The 18,456-nt window shown below is 37.4% G+C and overlaps 1 protein-coding gene across 3 annotated transcripts; it reads right to left on the reverse strand.

Annotated features, from left to right (window-relative positions):
• Positions 1 to 11,514: 11,514 nt before the first annotated feature.
• Positions 11,515 to 18,202, reverse strand: LOC101408882 (T-cell surface glycoprotein CD1c). Of its 3 annotated transcripts, XM_087441137.1 has the most exons (7): positions 17,972 to 18,202; positions 17,405 to 17,671; positions 16,436 to 16,714; positions 15,936 to 16,214; positions 15,263 to 15,353; positions 15,023 to 15,109; positions 11,515 to 11,826 (listed from the first exon to the last, which is right to left on the reverse strand). In XM_087441137.1, exons 1-6 carry the CDS (start codon positions 18,030 to 18,032, stop codon positions 15,049 to 15,051), a joined length of 1,038 nt encoding a protein of 345 aa, XP_087297263.1. In that variant the 5' UTR covers positions 18,033 to 18,202; the 3' UTR covers positions 11,515 to 11,826; positions 15,023 to 15,048. The 3 variants fall into 3 exon arrangements, with proteins under 3 accessions (XP_087297263.1, XP_087297265.1, XP_087297254.1); XM_087441139.1 differs by lacking the exon at positions 11,515 to 11,826 and having other exon boundaries at positions 13,704 to 15,109; positions 17,405 to 17,597; XM_087441128.1 differs by lacking the exon at positions 11,515 to 11,826 and having other exon boundaries at positions 13,704 to 15,109.
• Between the last annotated feature and the right edge of the window lie 254 nt (positions 18,203 to 18,456).

Raw genomic sequence — 18,456 nt, forward strand, 5'->3', positions numbered from 1 at the left:
AAAGAGAAACAGTAATAACTGTAGGGAGATCAGAAACAATATATCATCTACAATATCTATTTTGCAACAACAAAAAAGGAAGTATGAAAAGAAAGAGGGAAGTGTGACTATACACAGGGAAAAAAGAAGTCAATAGAAACTACCTTTGATGCTGCTGAAGTGTTAGACATAACAAAAAACTTCAAAGCTGGGAAACAATGAACTTTAAACGTGTTCAAAGAATAAAGCTCACATCTAAGAATTAAAGGAAAGTATGACAACAATGACACATCAAATAGAGAATATCAGTAAAGAAATAGAAGAGCTAGCCCTGATTGCCTAGTGGTTACAGTTCAGCATGCTCTGCTTCAGTGGCTCGGGTTTGCTTCCCGGGCGCAAAACCACACCACTCGTCTCTCTGCTGCTCACACAGAAGAACTAGAGGGACTTACAACTAGAATATACAGCTATGTACTGGCGTTTTGGGGAGAAAAAAAAAGAGAGGAAGATTGGCAACAGGTGTTAGCTCAGGGTGATTCTTTCCCAGCCGAAAAAAAAAAATGGCAAACTTTAAAAAAAAAAAGAAATAGAAAACATATATTTTTTAAAAGACTAAATGGAAATTCTGGAATTGAAAGGTATAATAATTTTCTAGCAGAATGCAAGATAAATATAACAAAAGCAATTATGTTCTATATACTAAAAATAAATAATATAAAAATGAAATTAGAAAAGCAATTTCATTCATAAAAGCCTCAAAAAGAATAAAATACATAGGAACAAATTTAATAAAAGAAATGCAAGACATGCACACTGAAAACTAAAAAAGATTGCTAAGAGAAATTAAAGATCTAAATAAATGAAGAAACATTTCAGGCAGTCACAATAGCACTAAAAACAGTAAAAATAATAAATAAAAGGAATAAATTAATGAAAATGTAACACTTGCATTCATTGCACATCTACATATGTCATAAACAACTTATCTTGTTTTTCTGCCAATAAAATGTTTTTCTGTTAATTTTGTTTTGTTTTTGCTGGATATCATTTTGGATAAGTGGGGCTCAATGGAAAATTTTGTACTTTAATATTGTATTTGTTTAGCATGTTGATTTTTATCCAGCTAAATTGCTGAATTCTTTTCTTTTTAAAGAAAAGAATTTCTTTTTAAGTTAATTTTGTATTTAATCTGTTCTATAAAGAAAATCATGTCATCTGCAAATAATGACAATTTCATCTTTCTTTATACTCTTTATTTTTAAACGCGACTAGAAAGTACCACTTTAGTCCACTTTGAATAGTAATGGCAACAGCAGACACCCTGTCTTGTTCTTAATTTTAATGACAAATCTTCTAAATTTTTGTTATTAGGTATATTTGCTCTATGTTGGTTATAGTTAAACTAAATCATACTAAGAAAGCTCCCTTTTATTCCAAAATTGGCAAGAAGTTTTTTCATTGATGTATGTTTAATTTTACTGAGAGTTTTATGAAGCATGTAGTGAGATGATCAGATGGTTCATTTATCCACTTTAATCTGTTAATATAGACAACTACATTAATGGATTTTCTTTTTTTTTTTTTTTTTTTTAAAGATTTTATTTATTTATTTTTTCCCCCCAAAGCCCCAGTAGATAGTTGTGTGTCATGGCTGCACATCCTTCTAGTTGCTGTATGTGGGACGCGGCCTCAGCATGGCCGGAGAAGCAGTGCGCCGGTGGGAGCCCGGGATCCGAACTCGGGTCGCCAGCAGCGGAGCGCACTCACTTAACCACCAAGCCACGGGGCCGGCCCGTGGATTTTCTAATGTTTAATTATTCTTACACTCCTGGTAGAAACTGCACATAGTATGTCTGAATTTACTTCAATTCCTGAGTGAAGTTGGATAATGGCTGTTGGGTGTTTGGTTTATTTATTTGCTTGGTTTAAGTATTCTTGTCAGGTTGCTCAGTTCTTGTGTTGTGATATTCTAGCCTCATAAAATGAATTCACTCATTTTCCATCTTTTTATGTATCTTGAAACTGACTATCACATAAAAGCCTAGGACCTGTTAGATTAGTTATAAATTTGCCATCAGTATCAATTTTTATAGTAACTGGTATACTTAGGGTTTATTCTTCCTTTAAGTCTTATTTTAGTCATTTATAATTTTCAATAAAATTTTCCATCTCATTTTGACTTCAAATCACCTAAAATAAAGTTATGTAGTCTTCTTTTATTAACTTTAACTCTTTACTAGATCCATTAACACCTACTTTTTAAATCCTAATTTTTTGTGTGTGTGCATTATCTTTTTTATCAATCCTTCTAGAGTTTACTTTTATATTTTATGAATGTTTTCAAGAAAACAGTTTGTGGCTCATTGGATAATTTCTATTATATGATTTGTTTTAATTTCAATTTTAATAATACAGACTTTATATTGATTTCTTTTCTTCTACACTTTTGGATTTATTTTATGGTTCTTTTATTTGCTTCTTGAGTGAATGTCTAGATTATTTATTTTGAATACTTCTTCTTTTCTACAAAATACACTTTAAGCTATAAATTGCTCTGTAAATCTACCTTGGTTTCATAATACCGTTATGAACTGTAGACAACAGTAGATATTGAAGAGAATATACACTAACCTACAAAAAACATAATATATAGTCAAAATATTGGAATGACCTATGCTAAACATCAATTCTACAAGTAACTGTACTGGTTGAAGACTTTTAGAATCTGTTACAAAATAAAATAAAGCAAAAATAAGTTAGCGAAGAAAATAATTTCATTATTCCACAAGAAATTGCACTGTTATACAGGTGAAAATAACCACACATCAGTTTTTGATTTTGAGGTTACTGAATTTGCAAGTCTCTGCAAAGAACTGAGCAAAGCAGAAATAAATTTCTGGTAACAACTCAAAGATAATTAACAAATCATTAATGAGATTTACTTCTAAATTAAAATCACGCAGAAGATAAATGCCCAAGGAAAAAATATCTCACACTAATTTTAATTTTTGGTACACAACATTGTATAATTGTTTCCTCCTTGCGCAACAAAATTTATTAGTGCCCAACCACCATTTTTGAGTAAAAATATTTACTGTCTGTGACCAGGTCTCTTTTAAGAAGAAATTCCCCCTCCTATGCTTTTCTGTGGGGTTGTCCCACAGTCACATTCACAGATCCCTTTTTGTTAACCTTCTTGCCAAGACTGAATAATTCACTGGAAACATATTACAAGATGTCACTATAGACAAAGTAATCTTCTTAAGCTAAGAAAATAACTGTGGGTGCTGGGGGGATCACCTAGAATTGACTTAAAATATTTTTGAGTATATTTGTATAAATGTAAGAAAATGTTCAATGTGCTACTATTGAAAACTCTATAATCACTTAGTGACCTTCCCATATTCCCTTCAAAGAAGTCTGATTTACAACTTTAATGATATTAGAATAAACAATGCCAACTTAATACAATATTAACAGAAATTATAAAATAACAGCAACTTCTATTATTTCTACAAACATTCAATAGCCAACCAAAGTTTTATGTAATAAAATCTCGTCTTTCAATTTGAACGTGTTTCTCTTTCTTCACAGGTACGGGAAAAAGAAGTGCCCAGACTGTTCTACTTGATCACACAACTAGGCCTTTTCTAAGCCTCATTCATCCACTTAGCAATTGTGTAATCTTCCAACTCTGCCTACACAGCAGAGTTGGAAGACTCCTTCCTATGGTTAATTTCCAGTAGGTTTATATATTCCAGCTCTTTTCCTTCCTAATCTAACTCGAAAGCTCAGTGACATTTTCTGTCCGAAGTATCCTTCTTTTTCAAAGAGATTTCCCTTTAGATAGCAGTTCTAGTCATGTGAATTTATGAAGCCAATGTTGTCCCAGATAACCCTAGTAAAAGGATACAAAAAGGTCTCTTTGGCAGTATTAACTCACAGTGCTCTGATCATTGCTCTTAGCTCCTATTGGATTATCTTCAGATCCCCCAAAGTCTTAAATTATTTCAAAGAGCATCTTTAGGATTCTTCCATAAACTCACTAAAAAGTCCATTTAGCTCCCACTTTTTGAAAACCTGTATGCAAGTTCCTCGGCCCTGTTTCCTCTGCCCTCAGTCATTGCATGTCATGCCCTTTACAGTCATGCTATTGACATGAACTGGGTCCACATGCTCCAAACTAGTACAGTACGCTCTGAGGCCCTCAAAGTGCCAAATTCAAATGGAAACCCTGTCTTTCTCCCCACTTTTAGTTACATTTTTGTTATGTAGCTTAAGGATTTTTAAGTTATGCTAACCACATCTTAGACTAGTACTGTCTAATAGAACTATCTGCATGATGAAAATGCTCTGTTTTGTGCTGTCCGGTATTTAACTTAATTTTAATTTGGAAAGCGTAGTCTTAGTCTTTAAACTGAAAATAATAACTTTTAGTTTTTATCCACATCCCTATGGCTTTCCATGATTCAAATGTGTCCAGTCCATGAATCAGCCAGGCCTTCCCCTCGTGTCTGAATCCTGAAGACAGACACTGCTCAGCCCAACCTGGAACCCCTTACGTACTTGCATGGAGACTGCAGTGCTTCATTTGGAGAGTCTGGAGGCTCCATTACCGCGACATCCTACCCTCTCCATCCCTACTACCCAGTCCGTGATATCTTATATTCCGTGGCTAAAGATTACTGTTCTTTATCCCTTACACTATTAGTGAAGTGTAGCAGAAGATGGAGTGGCCATTGCCTCCAGCTGGTTTCTGCTCACCCTGAGTGCCGCTTCTCTGATCATCTCCTGCCAGGAGAGTTGACAGTTCTCATTAGGTTTGTGAAGACTCCCAGTGACAAATATTTAAATATTTAATAAAAGATTTAATACTAAATACTAAATTTAATACTGAATTTCAGCTTTAATATTTTTCATTCCACTTAATTCAATATTTTGTCCATCTATTTTTAATTAACTTTTTTCTTTCTACTGCTCATACTCGAGGAATTTTTTCTTTAAGTTGATCTTACTTTATATCATAGAGTGTATGCCCTCAGAAAAAGTGCAACTTCATGTGGCACATCCCTGTGTAAGTCATTTTATCAGTTAATATACTTTAGGAACTCTGGCCTTTTTTGTTTGTTTGTTTTTAGACTTTACTAGGATTTTTTTTTAAATAATTTTCATTTTTTTGCCAGACAAAGTTAGCCCTAACATCTGTTGCCAATCTTCCTCTTTTTTTTTCCTCCCCGAAGCCCCAGTATATAGTTAAATGTTCTAGTTGTAGGTCTTTCTAGTTGTTCTATGTGAGCTGCTGCCACAGCATGGCTACTGACAGATGAGTGGTGTGGTTCTGCAACCAAGAACCGGCCTGGGCCACCGAAGCAGTGAGAGCACCAAACTTTAACCAGTAGGCTGTCAGGGCTGGCTCAAAAACAAATATTTTATTTCAGAATAATTTTAGATTTAAGGAAAAAATGCAAAGATAGTATAGAGAGTTCCCATATAACTTTGACCTAGTTTCTCCTAAAGTTAACATCCTACATAACTGTGGTAAATTTGCCAAAACTAAGAAGCTAACATTGGTACATTATCCTTAACTAAAGTACGGATTTATTCAGATTTCACCAATTTTCCCATTAATTTCTATTTTCTCTTCAAAGTTACAATCCAGGGTATCATACTGCATTTAGTTATGTCTCCTTAGTCTTCTCTGATCTGTGACAGCTTCTCAGTCATTCCCTGCTTGCATGGCCTTGATAATTTTGAAGAGTACTGGTCAGATATATTATAGAATTTCACTCACTTTGGGTTTGTCTGAGGTTTCTCTCACAATTAGTTTGGGGATTTCAGGGAAAAATACCACAGAGCGGCATGCCCTTCTCATCACGTCATATTAAGGGTACGTGATATCAACATGACTCATGACCGGTAATGTTAACCTTGATCACTTGGTTAAGGTTGTGCCTGCCAGGTTGTTTCACTGTAAAGTTACTATTTACCTCTTCACACTCTTTTCATTGGAAGTAAGACACTAAGTCCAGCCCACATTCAAGGGCAGGGGATGAAGCTCCACTTGCTGGAAGAGGAGTATCTACATAGATAATAGGAATTCTTCTGTGAGGAAGATTTATCTCTTTTCCCCCATTTTTAAAATTTATTCATCATTTATTATATTTGTGTGGGCTCATGTATATTTATTTTATACTTTGGGTTTTACTAGGATTTTTAAGACCTGCTATCACCCCTTCTCCCAACTATGTCACTGACTACTTGAGTCTCTGCCATCCATTTCTCCAACTTTTCCTTGTAAATTGGTTCTCCTAGTTGAGGCCCACCTTCAGGCTCTCATGTCATCTCTATCCCTGTTCCAATAATACATGAAAAACATTCTAAGTTCTTCTTTTCCCCAAGAGTCACCAAAAAAAAAAAAAAAAATGAATTGAAACAAGAGTATTCTTAGGCCATCTTGCCTAATAATAAGTGGATATAACTTGAACAAATTGCACAATTCTGAGTGGTGGCATCCACATCTGTGAAACGAGAACAATTACGTTATCTTCCTCATGGGGTTATTGTGAGGGTGAAATGAGGAATGTGAAAAAAGAACACAAAAAACATTTAAAACTTATAAGCTCCTAGCATCATTAGAACCATCACCACCACCATCATCATTATCATCATCTTCCCAGAGGATTTCTGTAACTTGAGGAAACAATAATGTCTCCTTTGTAATTATGTCTGAATGTGCTAATGTCATGGATTTATCAGTTTCCATCTGCTTCCCTGATTCGTAAATCTTTAAAATTTCAAAGTCATGACCCTAACCAATTTTATTGACTTTTAAAATAACACTGGAATTTCTCTTATGGTGATGATGGATTAGATTGTTTAAGAAAAAATATCCTGCTGAGAACAGTTAGTAAAGAGAGATTTTGAAAAATATCTATTTGAAAATATGAGAATTGTCAAGACAGTGAGCAATTAGAGGGCCATGATCCAGGAAAGGAGGGAAGTCCTGAGGGGTGAAACCCAGCATGTGGCACCACATTTCCTTCACCCACAAGCATCTGCCAAAAGTGGTGCCTGAGGAGCCAAAAGGCTTAGCAGAACCTTCCACAGAGTCATGGGATTAAGGAGACAAAAATTGGAATTTGGGGTCTACATAAGAAGAGAAGCCCTAGTGAACACCACAGGCTTTAGGTCAAAACCCTAAAATCTTTACATTCAAAAGCCCTACACTGCCAGAGTAAAAGTAAATCAGAAATAGACAAGAGAAAAAAATTGAATAATTGCAATTCTTGATTTGATTAAAGGCAACCGATATTGCTAGCCCCCAATGCTAACTGCGAAGTTGAGCAATGAACAAGGTAAATAAATCAAAATAAATATTTACCATATTAAATAAATTTAACTTTGAATTTGTTTAAAATGTTAAATTTACTATATAAAATAAATTAAAATGTATGGCAACTGTAGCATATAAGTTAGGAGAAGGATAAATGGAATTAAAGTGTTCTAGGATCATTGCACTAGCATGAAGTGGTAAAATACTAATTTATAGTAGAATTTAACAAACTTAGGATGAATGTTAATGTTTCTAGGATAACCAATAAAAGAATACTAAAAGACCATGAAATAAATAAGCTAGTAAATGGTAAAATGGTATAATTAAAAATACTGAATCCTAAAAACAAGCATAAAGTCAGGGAGGGGAAGGAATATAAAAGGGAGAGGAAAAGAGGGAAGCTATAGTAAGGTGGTGAATGGTAGATTTAAAGCCAAAATATCAATAATTGTACTGAAGATAAGTAAACTAAGTAATTAAAAGACAAAGATTGTAAAACTGAATGGAAAACAATTATATTATGCTCACAAGAGAAATATCATACATGTATGTAAACAGAAGCTTTAAAAATAAAACAATGGAAAAGATACACTATGAAAACACTAACCAAAAGGAAGCTGGTACAGCTATACTAAGTTATCACAAAGTAGCCTTTAAGGCTGGGAAGCATTCTTAGATATAAAGAAGGAAATGCATCACAAAGAAGAGATAACATTTCTAAACATTTACACATGTAGGAATATATTCTCAAAAATTATAAAGCAAAACCTGATGACAAAAGGAAATATTTAAAAAATGTATAATGATGGAGTTTTTTGATGTATCTCTCTGAGTGATAGAAAACCAAATCATCAAGTATGTATAAGATTTGAACAACATGATTAATAAGCAAGACTTAAATGATATGTTTAGAATTTAAAAATTTACCAACAGGAAAAATATGTATTCTTCTAAATTACACATTAAAAATCTATTCAAATGAAAGATAAAGAAAATGTGATATATACATACAATAGAATATTATTCAGCCTTAAGAAAAGAAGAAAATCCTGCAATTTGCAACAACATGGATGAACCTAGAAGACATGATGTTAAGTGAAATAAGCTAGTCACAGAAGGACAAACACTGCATGACTCCACTTATATGAAGTATATAAAATAATCAAATTTATAGAAGCAGAGAATAGAATGGTGGTTGCCAGAAGCTAGTGGAGGAGGAAATGGGAAATTGTTTTTTAATATATATACAATTTCTGTTATGCAAGATAAATAAGTTCTAGAGATCTACTGTACATAGTACCTATAGTTAACAATATGGTATTGTGCACTTTAAAATATGCTGACAGGATAAATCTAATGTTAATTGGTCTTACCAAACAAAAACACACACACAAGAACACAAAGAAATTTGCAGAGATGATAGATGGCTATGTTTAGTACGTTGGTTGTGGTAACGGTATCATGGGTGCATGCATATGTCCAAACTCATCAAGAGGTAAACATTAAATGTGTGCAAAATCAATCATACCTCAACAAAGCTAAACAAAAATGATATGCTTTTCCATGAAACAATGTGAATAAATTTCAAAAGTTTAAAACTATACAAAATGTTTTTCTAAGTGGAATTAAGCTAAAAATCAATGATGAAAATATAAGTATACAGTCTTCTATGTCTTAGAATTCAGAAATACAAATTCTAAATAACTAATGTGTCATAATGATCATTAGGAAATTTTTTTTTTTTTTTTTGGTGAGGAAGATCAGCCCTGTGTTCACATCTGCCAATCCACCTCTTTTTTTGCTGATGAAGACTGGCCCTGGGCTAACATTCGTGCCCATCTTCCTCCACTTTATATGGTATGCCGCCACAGCATGGCCTGACAAGCAGTGCGTCAGTGCACTACCGGGATCCGAACTGGCGAACCCCTGGCCACCGCAGCAGAGCGAGCGCACTTAACAGCTTGTGCCACCGGGCTGGCCCCAGGAAATATTTTGAATGGACAAAGGCAATGCAGCATGTGAAACTTTTTGATAGGCAGCTAAAGCCAGGCTTAAAGGAAATTTCTGGCATTAAAAGCACATATGGGAAAATAATGGCTGAATATAAATTGTTTAAGCATCTATATCAAGAAATTAGAAACATAATGTGATATTATGATTTATACTAAGAAATATATATTTGGTCTTTGTCCTCATTTCTGGCACAGAGCTCCTAAAACCCTTGAAATTTTCTAAGTGTTTAGAGCAATCAATGTGTGTGTTGTTATGTTAATGAGGTGACTTTCTGAAAGGCTCTAGATAACCTAAGGATGGAAGCTGGTTGTCAGGGGAACCAAACCACATAATTAGAGGGTTAGAACTTTCAGTCCCACCCACCCTGACCTCTGGGAAGGGGAAAGGGACTGGAGGTTGACTCAATGGGCAATGGCCAACAAATTAATCAACCATGCCTATATAATAAAGCCTCAACAAAAACCCAAAAGGATGGGGTTCAGAGAGCTTCCAGGTCAAACTTCAGGGAAGTGTTAGCTTGGAGAGAGCACGGAAGCTCTGCACCCTTTTGCCTCACCTTGCCCTATGCATCTCTTCCATCTGGCTGTTCCTGAGTTATATCCTTTTATAATAAACCGATGATCTAGTAAGTAAAATGTTTCTCTGAGTTTTGTGAGCCATTCTACCAAATTAATTGAACCCAAGGAGGAGGTCATGGGAACCTCTGATCTATAACCTGGTGGTCAGAACATAGCTAATAACCTGAACTTGCAATTGGTGTCTGAAGCGGGGAGAGTAGTCTTTTAGGACTGAATCCTTAACCTGTGGAATCTGGTACTATCTCCAGGTAGATAGTGCCAGAATTGAGATGAATTGTAAGACACTCAGCTGGTGTCCAGAGAATTTCTTGTTGGATCTTTGGGGAAACATCTTCCCCCACACATTGGAATTGGGTGATCAGAATCCTTATATAACAAATTAAATGCAAAGAAAGTAGAAGGAAGGAAATAATAAAGAAAATGATATGACCAAAGAAAGAACCAACAAAGCCGAAAGTTAGTTTTTGAAAAATTTATAAAATTGATAAACCCTCGTCAAGATGAGAGAGAGAAAGGACAAATGAGAGAGAGAACAAATTTCCAAGATCTGGTAAAAAGGCTTGTTAAAACAGATTTCTGGTTCACATTCCGAGATTTTCTGTTTCAATAGGTCTGCGGGGGGGCGCTGAAAATTTCTTTTTCTAACAAGCTCACAGGTACTACTGCTGCTGCTGATTCATGGTCCACGCTCCAAGAGACACAGACTAATCAGGGCTCTAGAATGTAACAGAGGGTGCAGTCAAGCATACAATTGCAGGCCTCCTCTATAAGATGAGGTGGAGTTTGATGAATTCTGGAGAAGGAACCAGCTATGCTAATGGAAAGGAGAGAAAGCTATATTTTCAGCCATTTCCTTTGTTAGTGCCATGGAGTCTATTCCAACTCCCAGCAACCCTGTGTACAGCAGAACGGAACACTGCTCAGTCTTTTTGTGCCATCCTTTCACCTTCCTGCACTATATCAGACAATGCTTTGCTGCTGCTCATAGGGTTATCTCTTGGGTTGTTTTTTTTTTTTTTTTTTTTGAGGTAACATTGGTTTATAACATTATATAAATTTCAGATGCACATCATTATATTTCGACTTCTGTATAGCCTAAAAAGTGTTCATCACCAAAAGTGTAATTACCATCCATCACCATACACATGTGCCCAGTCATCCGTTTCGCCCCCTTCCCTTCTGGTAACCAAGTCACCCAGGCAGAGACAGAGAAATTACATTAAAAATGCTCAGCATCTCCAAGGGCTGGCCCGGTGGTGCAAGAAGTTAAGTGCACGTGCTCCGCTGCTGCGGCCCGGGGTTCACTGGTTCGGATCCCGGGCGCGCACGGACGCACTGCTTGTCAAGCCATGCTGTGGCGGTGTCCCATATAAAGTGGAGGAAGATGGGCATGGATGTTAGCCCAAGGCCAGTCTTCCTCAGCAAAAAGAGAAGGATTGGCAGATGTTAGCTCAGGGCTGATCTTCCTCACACAAAAAAATAATGCTCAGCATTTCTGCAAACACAATTATCCCAGCATAATTATGGTTAGCTTACTTTGACAAATGATATTTCAACAGAAGCAGGAAAAAAAGTTTTAAAATAGGAAGCCAAAGGAATATCACTGTTAAGTCTTATACCATATTTCATTTATTCTCAGACACATTCTTTCTCATATCTCATGTGTATAAAATCTAGGTGGATCCTACTGTTGATACCGTCTCATAATAAATTTGCAGTTTTTAATTATTTTTCTGCTAGTATATAAATTATGATTTATCTTACAACCTATGGGAACTCTGGTTTGATCAAATATGATGATTATTTGGTGAAATACGATGAGATTGATTCCTGGGCTGACAACTTGAGCTTCTGGGCTTCTGGGTCCTTATTCCAAATGAAAAAGGAGACAGGATAAGAGCTCATGGGATATTCTGATATGACCTGTTAAGAACATAAGCGAAAAATAACTCTATATAAAAGATATTTGTACACCCATGTTCATAGCAGTGTTATTCACAATAGCCAAAAGGTGGACTCAACTCAAGTGTCCATTGACAGACGAATGAATAAACAAAATGTCTATACGGCCTCCCATATATATATTTATATACAATGCAATATTATTCAGCGTTAAAAAGGAAGGAAATTCTGACATGTGCTACAACACAGATGAACCAGGAGGACATTATGCTAAGTGAAATAAGCCAGTCACAAAAAGACAAATACTGATAATTTCACTTATATGAGGTACTTAGGGTAGTCAAATTTATATAGACAGAAAATAGAGTGGTGGTTGCCAGGGCCTGGGGGAGCAGGGAACGGGGAGATGTTTAATGGGTATAGAGTTTTGGTTTTCCAAGAAGAAAAGAGCTCTAGAGATTGGCTGCAGAAAAATGTGAGTGTACTTACTGTTACTAAACTGCACCTTTAAAAATAAATAAATTGTTATGCTTTAAAGTTGCTTGAAATAGTCCCTGACTTGTGGTATGTCACCAACTTGATAAGTGGTTATGCTCATTGTTGCATTTTGTTTTCAATTTTTAGGAAATGAAACTCTGTTTGATTTATAATGTTACAAAATGTCTATATGGAGCAGGACATCCAGAATGGCAGAGCAAGAAGCTCAGGAAATCCTTTCCCCAAATATCGATGATAATACTGGACAAAATTTTCAAAATAAACCATTTCAGAATTCTGAAAAATGACCAAAGGCATACAACAGGTTGAGAAGTGCTTGTTCAAGAAGAACTACCTGAACCTCAGCAAAAGCACTGGGGACGATTTAACTTGGACCTGCTCTCATCCTTCTCCTGGCTTGGTGATGCCATAGGCTGAGGACTAGCAGTCTTGCTGTCGCCAGAAGGGTACAGGAGATTTGGAACTCCATAGAGAGCCCACATGTCCAGGGAGGTTGTAGAAAACAATAGCAATTGGTGGCAAACATCAAAGGTCAATATTACAGCTGCCTGAGGCTACAACGCTGGTTGAGGCAAAGAAGAGACCAGCCAAAACCTAATAAAGACATCTAGGAAATGAGACAGACATAGAGGACTTTGATAAGCTCCCACTTATTCCCTGAGGTTTGGAAGCCTGCACATATACTAAGGACAGACCAAAGAGGACTACAGTTACCTGTTTTATCCCCGGCCAAATGTGAAACTTTGCACGAAGAAAAAGTAGAAGCCAGGGCAGATTTGTAAACTGTTTGGTAAATGTGTGCACCAATCCTCTCAGATCCTCTCAGCAAAAGCTGGAAACCTTACTGATTTAAGGTGTAAAGGCACAACCTCTGACTAATCACTGGCTACCACTAAGTTGTACTGATTTAGGTGTGACTCCCTAGGAAGCCAGGAAAGAGAAAGAAAGATGTGGAGGAAGCAGAGGAAGGGAGTAAGAGAGAAAGAGATATACTGAAAGAGAGAGGGAGACAGAGGGAGAGAGAGGGAGAGTGGGAGGGAAGAAGGAAGGAAGGAAGGAAAGAAAAGAGTCTTATATTTAGGAAAAAAGAGCAGAGACATCAGTGGCTGCAAACTACAGGGCAGCCAGAATCTACAGAATTAGTCAAGGTGAAAAACTGAACAAAAAACAAACAAAACCACAGAAGCAAAATGAACAAAACAGATGACAACTTTATTTGAAGAGCCTCAAACTAGAAGCAAACCAAATGTCCATCAAAAAGTTGATGGACAAAATATATATATATAGTATATTCATACACAAAATTCTATGGAGCAATAAAAAGGCATAGACTACTGGTACACTGATAAGCAACACGAATGACATAACTAAATGCTAGGTGAAAAGAAAACCACACCAAATACAAGAGGACATACAGTTTATTCCAAATTAATCAAATTATAGAAAAGATAACTCTAAGCTTAACTAGCATAAAGCGTATCAGTAATTGCAAAGATGCAGTGGGTTTAACCACAAATATGTATGAGGGGTATTGGGATAACAGAAATGTTCTATATCTTCATTGTGGTTGCGCTTACATGGGTGTAAACATTTGTCAAAATGGATGGAACTGTACACTTAAAATAGCCGTATTTTATTGTATGTAAATTATACATCCATAAAGTTGATTCAAAATTTTTAAAAAGAAACAAAAAATGTAACCAGTAAATAGGACATGGACATACTGAAGTGGTAAACATTGCAACTCAAGCAAGTGGATACAATCTGGGTCATTTTCTCCCCCACCAGTTTACAAGCTGTATGTACCTGTCTCATATTCAGTGCTTAACAAATATTACTTGAATTAACAAATGATACCTAGAGGAACCAAAGTCTAGTGAAAGGTATTGGATAGCACTGCCCTTTGGGGGAGTCTTCCATATATATCCCCTGTCTTGATCCCACCCTAATCATGAGCTCTCTTGCTCCTTTTTCTTAACCGTTCAGTGACCCATCTGCCCCACTACCCTTAATGCATAGCCTGCATACTCTTTCTCTCTTTATATTTGGAAAAAGTTTGGAAAGAGTTGGTTCTCTGTATTTAGAAAATAAGTGTGGTGAGGGGCAAAGCTGCATTTTTCTTTAAGAGTTTTGGGAGAAAACAAGAGAGCTAAAGGAGTGTGGAATTTCCTGACCAAGTAAAAAAATTGAAGCATGAAGGGAAACATCAATATTTCAAATACTACAACAATGTCAGGAATTAATATAATGGGAAAAGACTATCAACATTACAGTTAATCCAACTCGGATTAGGTTTGTTTGTTTTGGTTCGATTTTCACTGAGCACATATTACATGCAGGAAAGGCAGCTTTGTCATGATTGTTGTCCCAAAATTTGTCTCAATATTTATTCCCAAAATAAATATTGGAAGGGGAAGAAAGAACTAAGTAACTGTAACGCAGGGTAACAAGTGATGTGTACGTGTAGCAGAGTACATTTGAAGTGCTCTCTGGGCTCAGAGGAGAGAGAGACTGTTTCCCACTTATGGATCAGGGAAGACCTTTAGAGGATGTGACATCAGAAATATGCTTTGACCATTGAGTACTATTGAACAAATGGAGATTACAAGGAAGGCATTTCATACTGAGTTACAGAAATTAAACTAGTTTATATTAACAAATGGTTATAAAGCAGAAACAGAAAAAAAATTTAAATGGAGAGTAGAAAGGATGGCATTACTCTGTTGTCCTAGGATCCTGAGCTGTTTATTTCTCATTGCAATGGGGGCAGCATGGTGAGGAATCCCAAGAGATGACTTGATATGAGCTGTGAAGCAAGAAAAATGGGGAGAAACTCTGGATAAGTTGGAGGTACTGATTGACAATAAGGGAGAATGGTCAAGAGACAAAAGTTAAGAGAGGTACAAATGGGATATGAAATAAGAAATTGGGAAGAGAGGAGGAAATAGAAAGAACGCACCGGTGCTTCTTAAACCATAATGCAAGGACCATCAGAAGTATTAGAGGTGCTATCACTGCCAGTGGGATCCAGTTCAAGGAAAGGTGATGTCCTATGAATATTGGAGAGACATATAGATGTCATTTTAAACCCACTTCTAATTCTACTTCATCCTAATTCATTCTACTTCATTAGGTTTGTTTGTTTTGGTTCGATTTTCACTGAGCACATATTACATGCAGGAAAGGCAGCTTTGTCATGATTGTTGTCCCAAAATTTGTCTCAATATTTATTCCCAAAATAAATATTGGAAGGGGAAGAAAGAACTAAGTAACTGTAACGCAGGGTAACAAGTGATGTGTACGTGTAGCAGAGTACATTTGAAGTGCTCTCTGGGCTCAGAGGAGAGAGCCTACTTTCCCTACTTTAACATGTGCATTGGGTATGAGTCCCATCAATCATCCTTTTTAGTCACTCTATTCCCATCTTTGCTCAGGGAAGGGTTCCTCATCTCCCCCCAAATCTCTTACATCTGAATGTCCCTCATGTTCCAAAACTACATTCCTGGAATCATCTCTATTCATTCCTTCCTGATATCTCTCTCATTTAGTTCTGGCATCATGAAATTTTCCTCTGCCCTATCCTCTAGGCTCAAGAATCACCTTTTCACACTTAAAGATCTAGTCTTACTTACCCCAGTAGAGAATGATGTCCTGGTCTCCTAGACTGCTGTGCCTCACTTGGCAAAACAGGCCAGCTGCCTCCTCAGCCTCCACATTCAAGATCACCCGAAGATACCATGTCCCATCAACATTGGGCAGGACGTCACCTCGCTGAATGCCTGGCTGTTCCCGTTCACCCCGCATCCACATCACCCAAATAGGCTTTGGGTAGAATCCAGAGACGTGACAAACCAGCAACAGCTGGCTAGACCCAAGGATGGGGCTACCAGACAGCCAGGCCTCTGGCTTCACTGCAGAGGGCATGAAAGGTCTTCAGATGAAGACTGTAACACACAGCTTAGGGACACATAATCCAAATTATTATGCATGTATTATCCTCCTCTAGGAACATTTCAGCCACAATGTTCTTGAACTCTCCTTCTTGAACTCTTTCTTGTCCTAACTTTGAAGAGAATCACGGGAAGGGGCAAGACTTGTATAGAAAAATCTTGGAGGAAGGGGCTGAACTAACCTTGCCTCTGGAGATACATCTTCCCTGCATCGAGGAGACCCCAGGCAAATCGCGGGCAGATGTTTCTGATGAGCTTAGACACTGTTTCCTTGATGCCTTCATACTGATTGATTAGATCACAGGCCCTCTGGGCCCTGATCTCACCCTCTGGAGATGGTACCCATGACATGTTTTGGAAACTCAGGAAATCTGTTCCTTGATAAGCAACCTGCAAGAAGCTTTTTGTGGTGTTTCTAGAATGCAGCTCACAACCAGCTGTCACCTGTAATTCAAAGGGATCTGGGAAACAGAAGGGAGGAGAGATTTCCTGAGAGATTCAGGAAAAAATGAGAGGAATGATATAGGAACGTAGGGCCTTTTTAAAAAGTGGAACAAGAAGGTTTTATATGGGTGTGAGAGTGAGCCAAAGATGTATTTTATCAGGAACAAGGAAGAGAAGAATTGGTGGGATGGGGAAGGGAGCATAAGGGATAAATGCCAAGAATTAAGAGTTTGATTTGAAGAAGTTGGGGAGAAATGATGAGTGAGGCACATAATACAGGTTAGAGGAAGTGGGAGAGAAACCCATGCAAGGGAAGTGGGAGTACAGCATTCCAGGGTGCATGAAATGGGTCATAATAGTTGTTGGACTATGGACATAGACTTTTGAATAAATTAAATTGAGGAAGAGATCGTATTTTAAGGGAGTCAAGCACAGAGTGTGATAATTGCATGATTCTGGGTTTTAGGCCACAGAATATAGACCACTGGGGAAAGATAAAAAAGCGCAAGAAGAAAAAGTCCAGAAGCAGCCAGAGTCTAGGAAATCTTGAGGAGTCAATGTCTAGAATAACCCCCAAAAAGTTTACGCATGAAGATTTTTATGGTGGGATGGGAATAATGGGAAATGGTTCAGAAAGATGTGAGAATGTTCCCCAGAAATAGAAGAACCTTCTGAAGGATTCCCTTAAATGAGTGAATTGAACTTACATTCGAACTGCAATTGACTGGCGTAGTCTTGAATCTCCTGAGTTAATCGAATGAGGTAGACACGAAACAGCAGCTCCAGGACTATAAACTCCTCATTGCTGAAGTTGCTCTTGGACCAGGTGTGCAGGAAAATTATTGTGCCTGATTCACTGTCCCAGCCATGAGTCTGCAACTCATCCAGCCAACCTGAACACTGAATTTGTGCCCAGGATTGGTTGGCAAAGGATGAGATCTGGATCACATGAAACAAGATGTGTTCCTGGACGACTATGAGTGGTAGAACGTCATGTAGTTTAAGGAAAAAAAGAAGTAAGCAGGAAAGAGAGAAGATGGAAAGTGAACCAGTCACTAGAGAGAGAGATATGCTATGTCTAGCTTAACAATGACACTTTCCTAACACAGGACCCCATGCTCTACCATCAATCTTCAAAAGAATAAACTGGACCTGGAGACAGGAATGCTCACATTGTAAGCATTGTGGTATCCTTAAAATCCAAATCCGTCTTGGGAAAGTCCACCAAACTCTACCCAGATCTACCCAACTGGGAAGCTCACAGATGTTCTTACCATCTGCATTGTCGCTGCCCGAGAGAAGAACAGCTAGTGATGCAAGTTGCAGAAACAGCATGTCTTTTGCAGATGTTCTTTTCTTTCTCTCCGTTCTCAGCAAACTTAGCCCTCAGTGTCTCTATTCTGACTTCCTTCTTCCGCCAACAGACAATCCTCCCCACCAACCACTGGCTGCAGCAAAGAGAATCTGCCGCTTCCCTTGACCTTGGGCCTCCTGCCTGATCTCTCACTTCCCCTCCAGCTCTGACCCCTCCTGTCTGGATTCCAGCTGCTTTTCTTACACTAACCTTCATCCTGTCTACTTCCCCTCCTCAACTGCCATGGACAAAGTTGTGCCTGACATTGGAAAGTCACTTCACCTCTCTGGGACTTGCCTCTCATCTCTAAAATAAAAAACAGAAACGACATGGTTTCCCCAGGTTCTGCTTGTTTTAACAGATCACAATTCTTCCAGTTTCTCCACTCAACTCTGCCTCCATGCT

The sequence above is a fragment of the Ceratotherium simum genome, chromosome 2 (assembly GCF_057802395.1).
Source record: "Ceratotherium simum simum isolate JZ-2026a chromosome 2, ASM5780239v1, whole genome shotgun sequence".
Lineage (NCBI taxonomy): Eukaryota > Metazoa > Chordata > Mammalia > Perissodactyla > Rhinocerotidae > Ceratotherium > Ceratotherium simum.

Excerpts from the sequence above, each read along its gene's own strand:
- LOC101408882 (XM_087441137.1), bottom strand. The coding sequence starts at position 18,032 with ATGCTGTTTCTGCAACTTGCATCACTAGCTGTTCTTCTCTCGGGCAGC. Across the intron at positions 17,672-17,971 it reads GGGCAGCGACAATGCAGATG|TCGTCCAGGAACACATCTTG; the intron begins GTAAGAACATCT and ends TACCACTCATAG. Across the intron at positions 15,354-15,935 it reads GGACATCATTCTCTACTGGG|GACATCACCTTTCCTTGAAC; the intron begins GTAAGTAAGACT and ends CAATATTCATAG.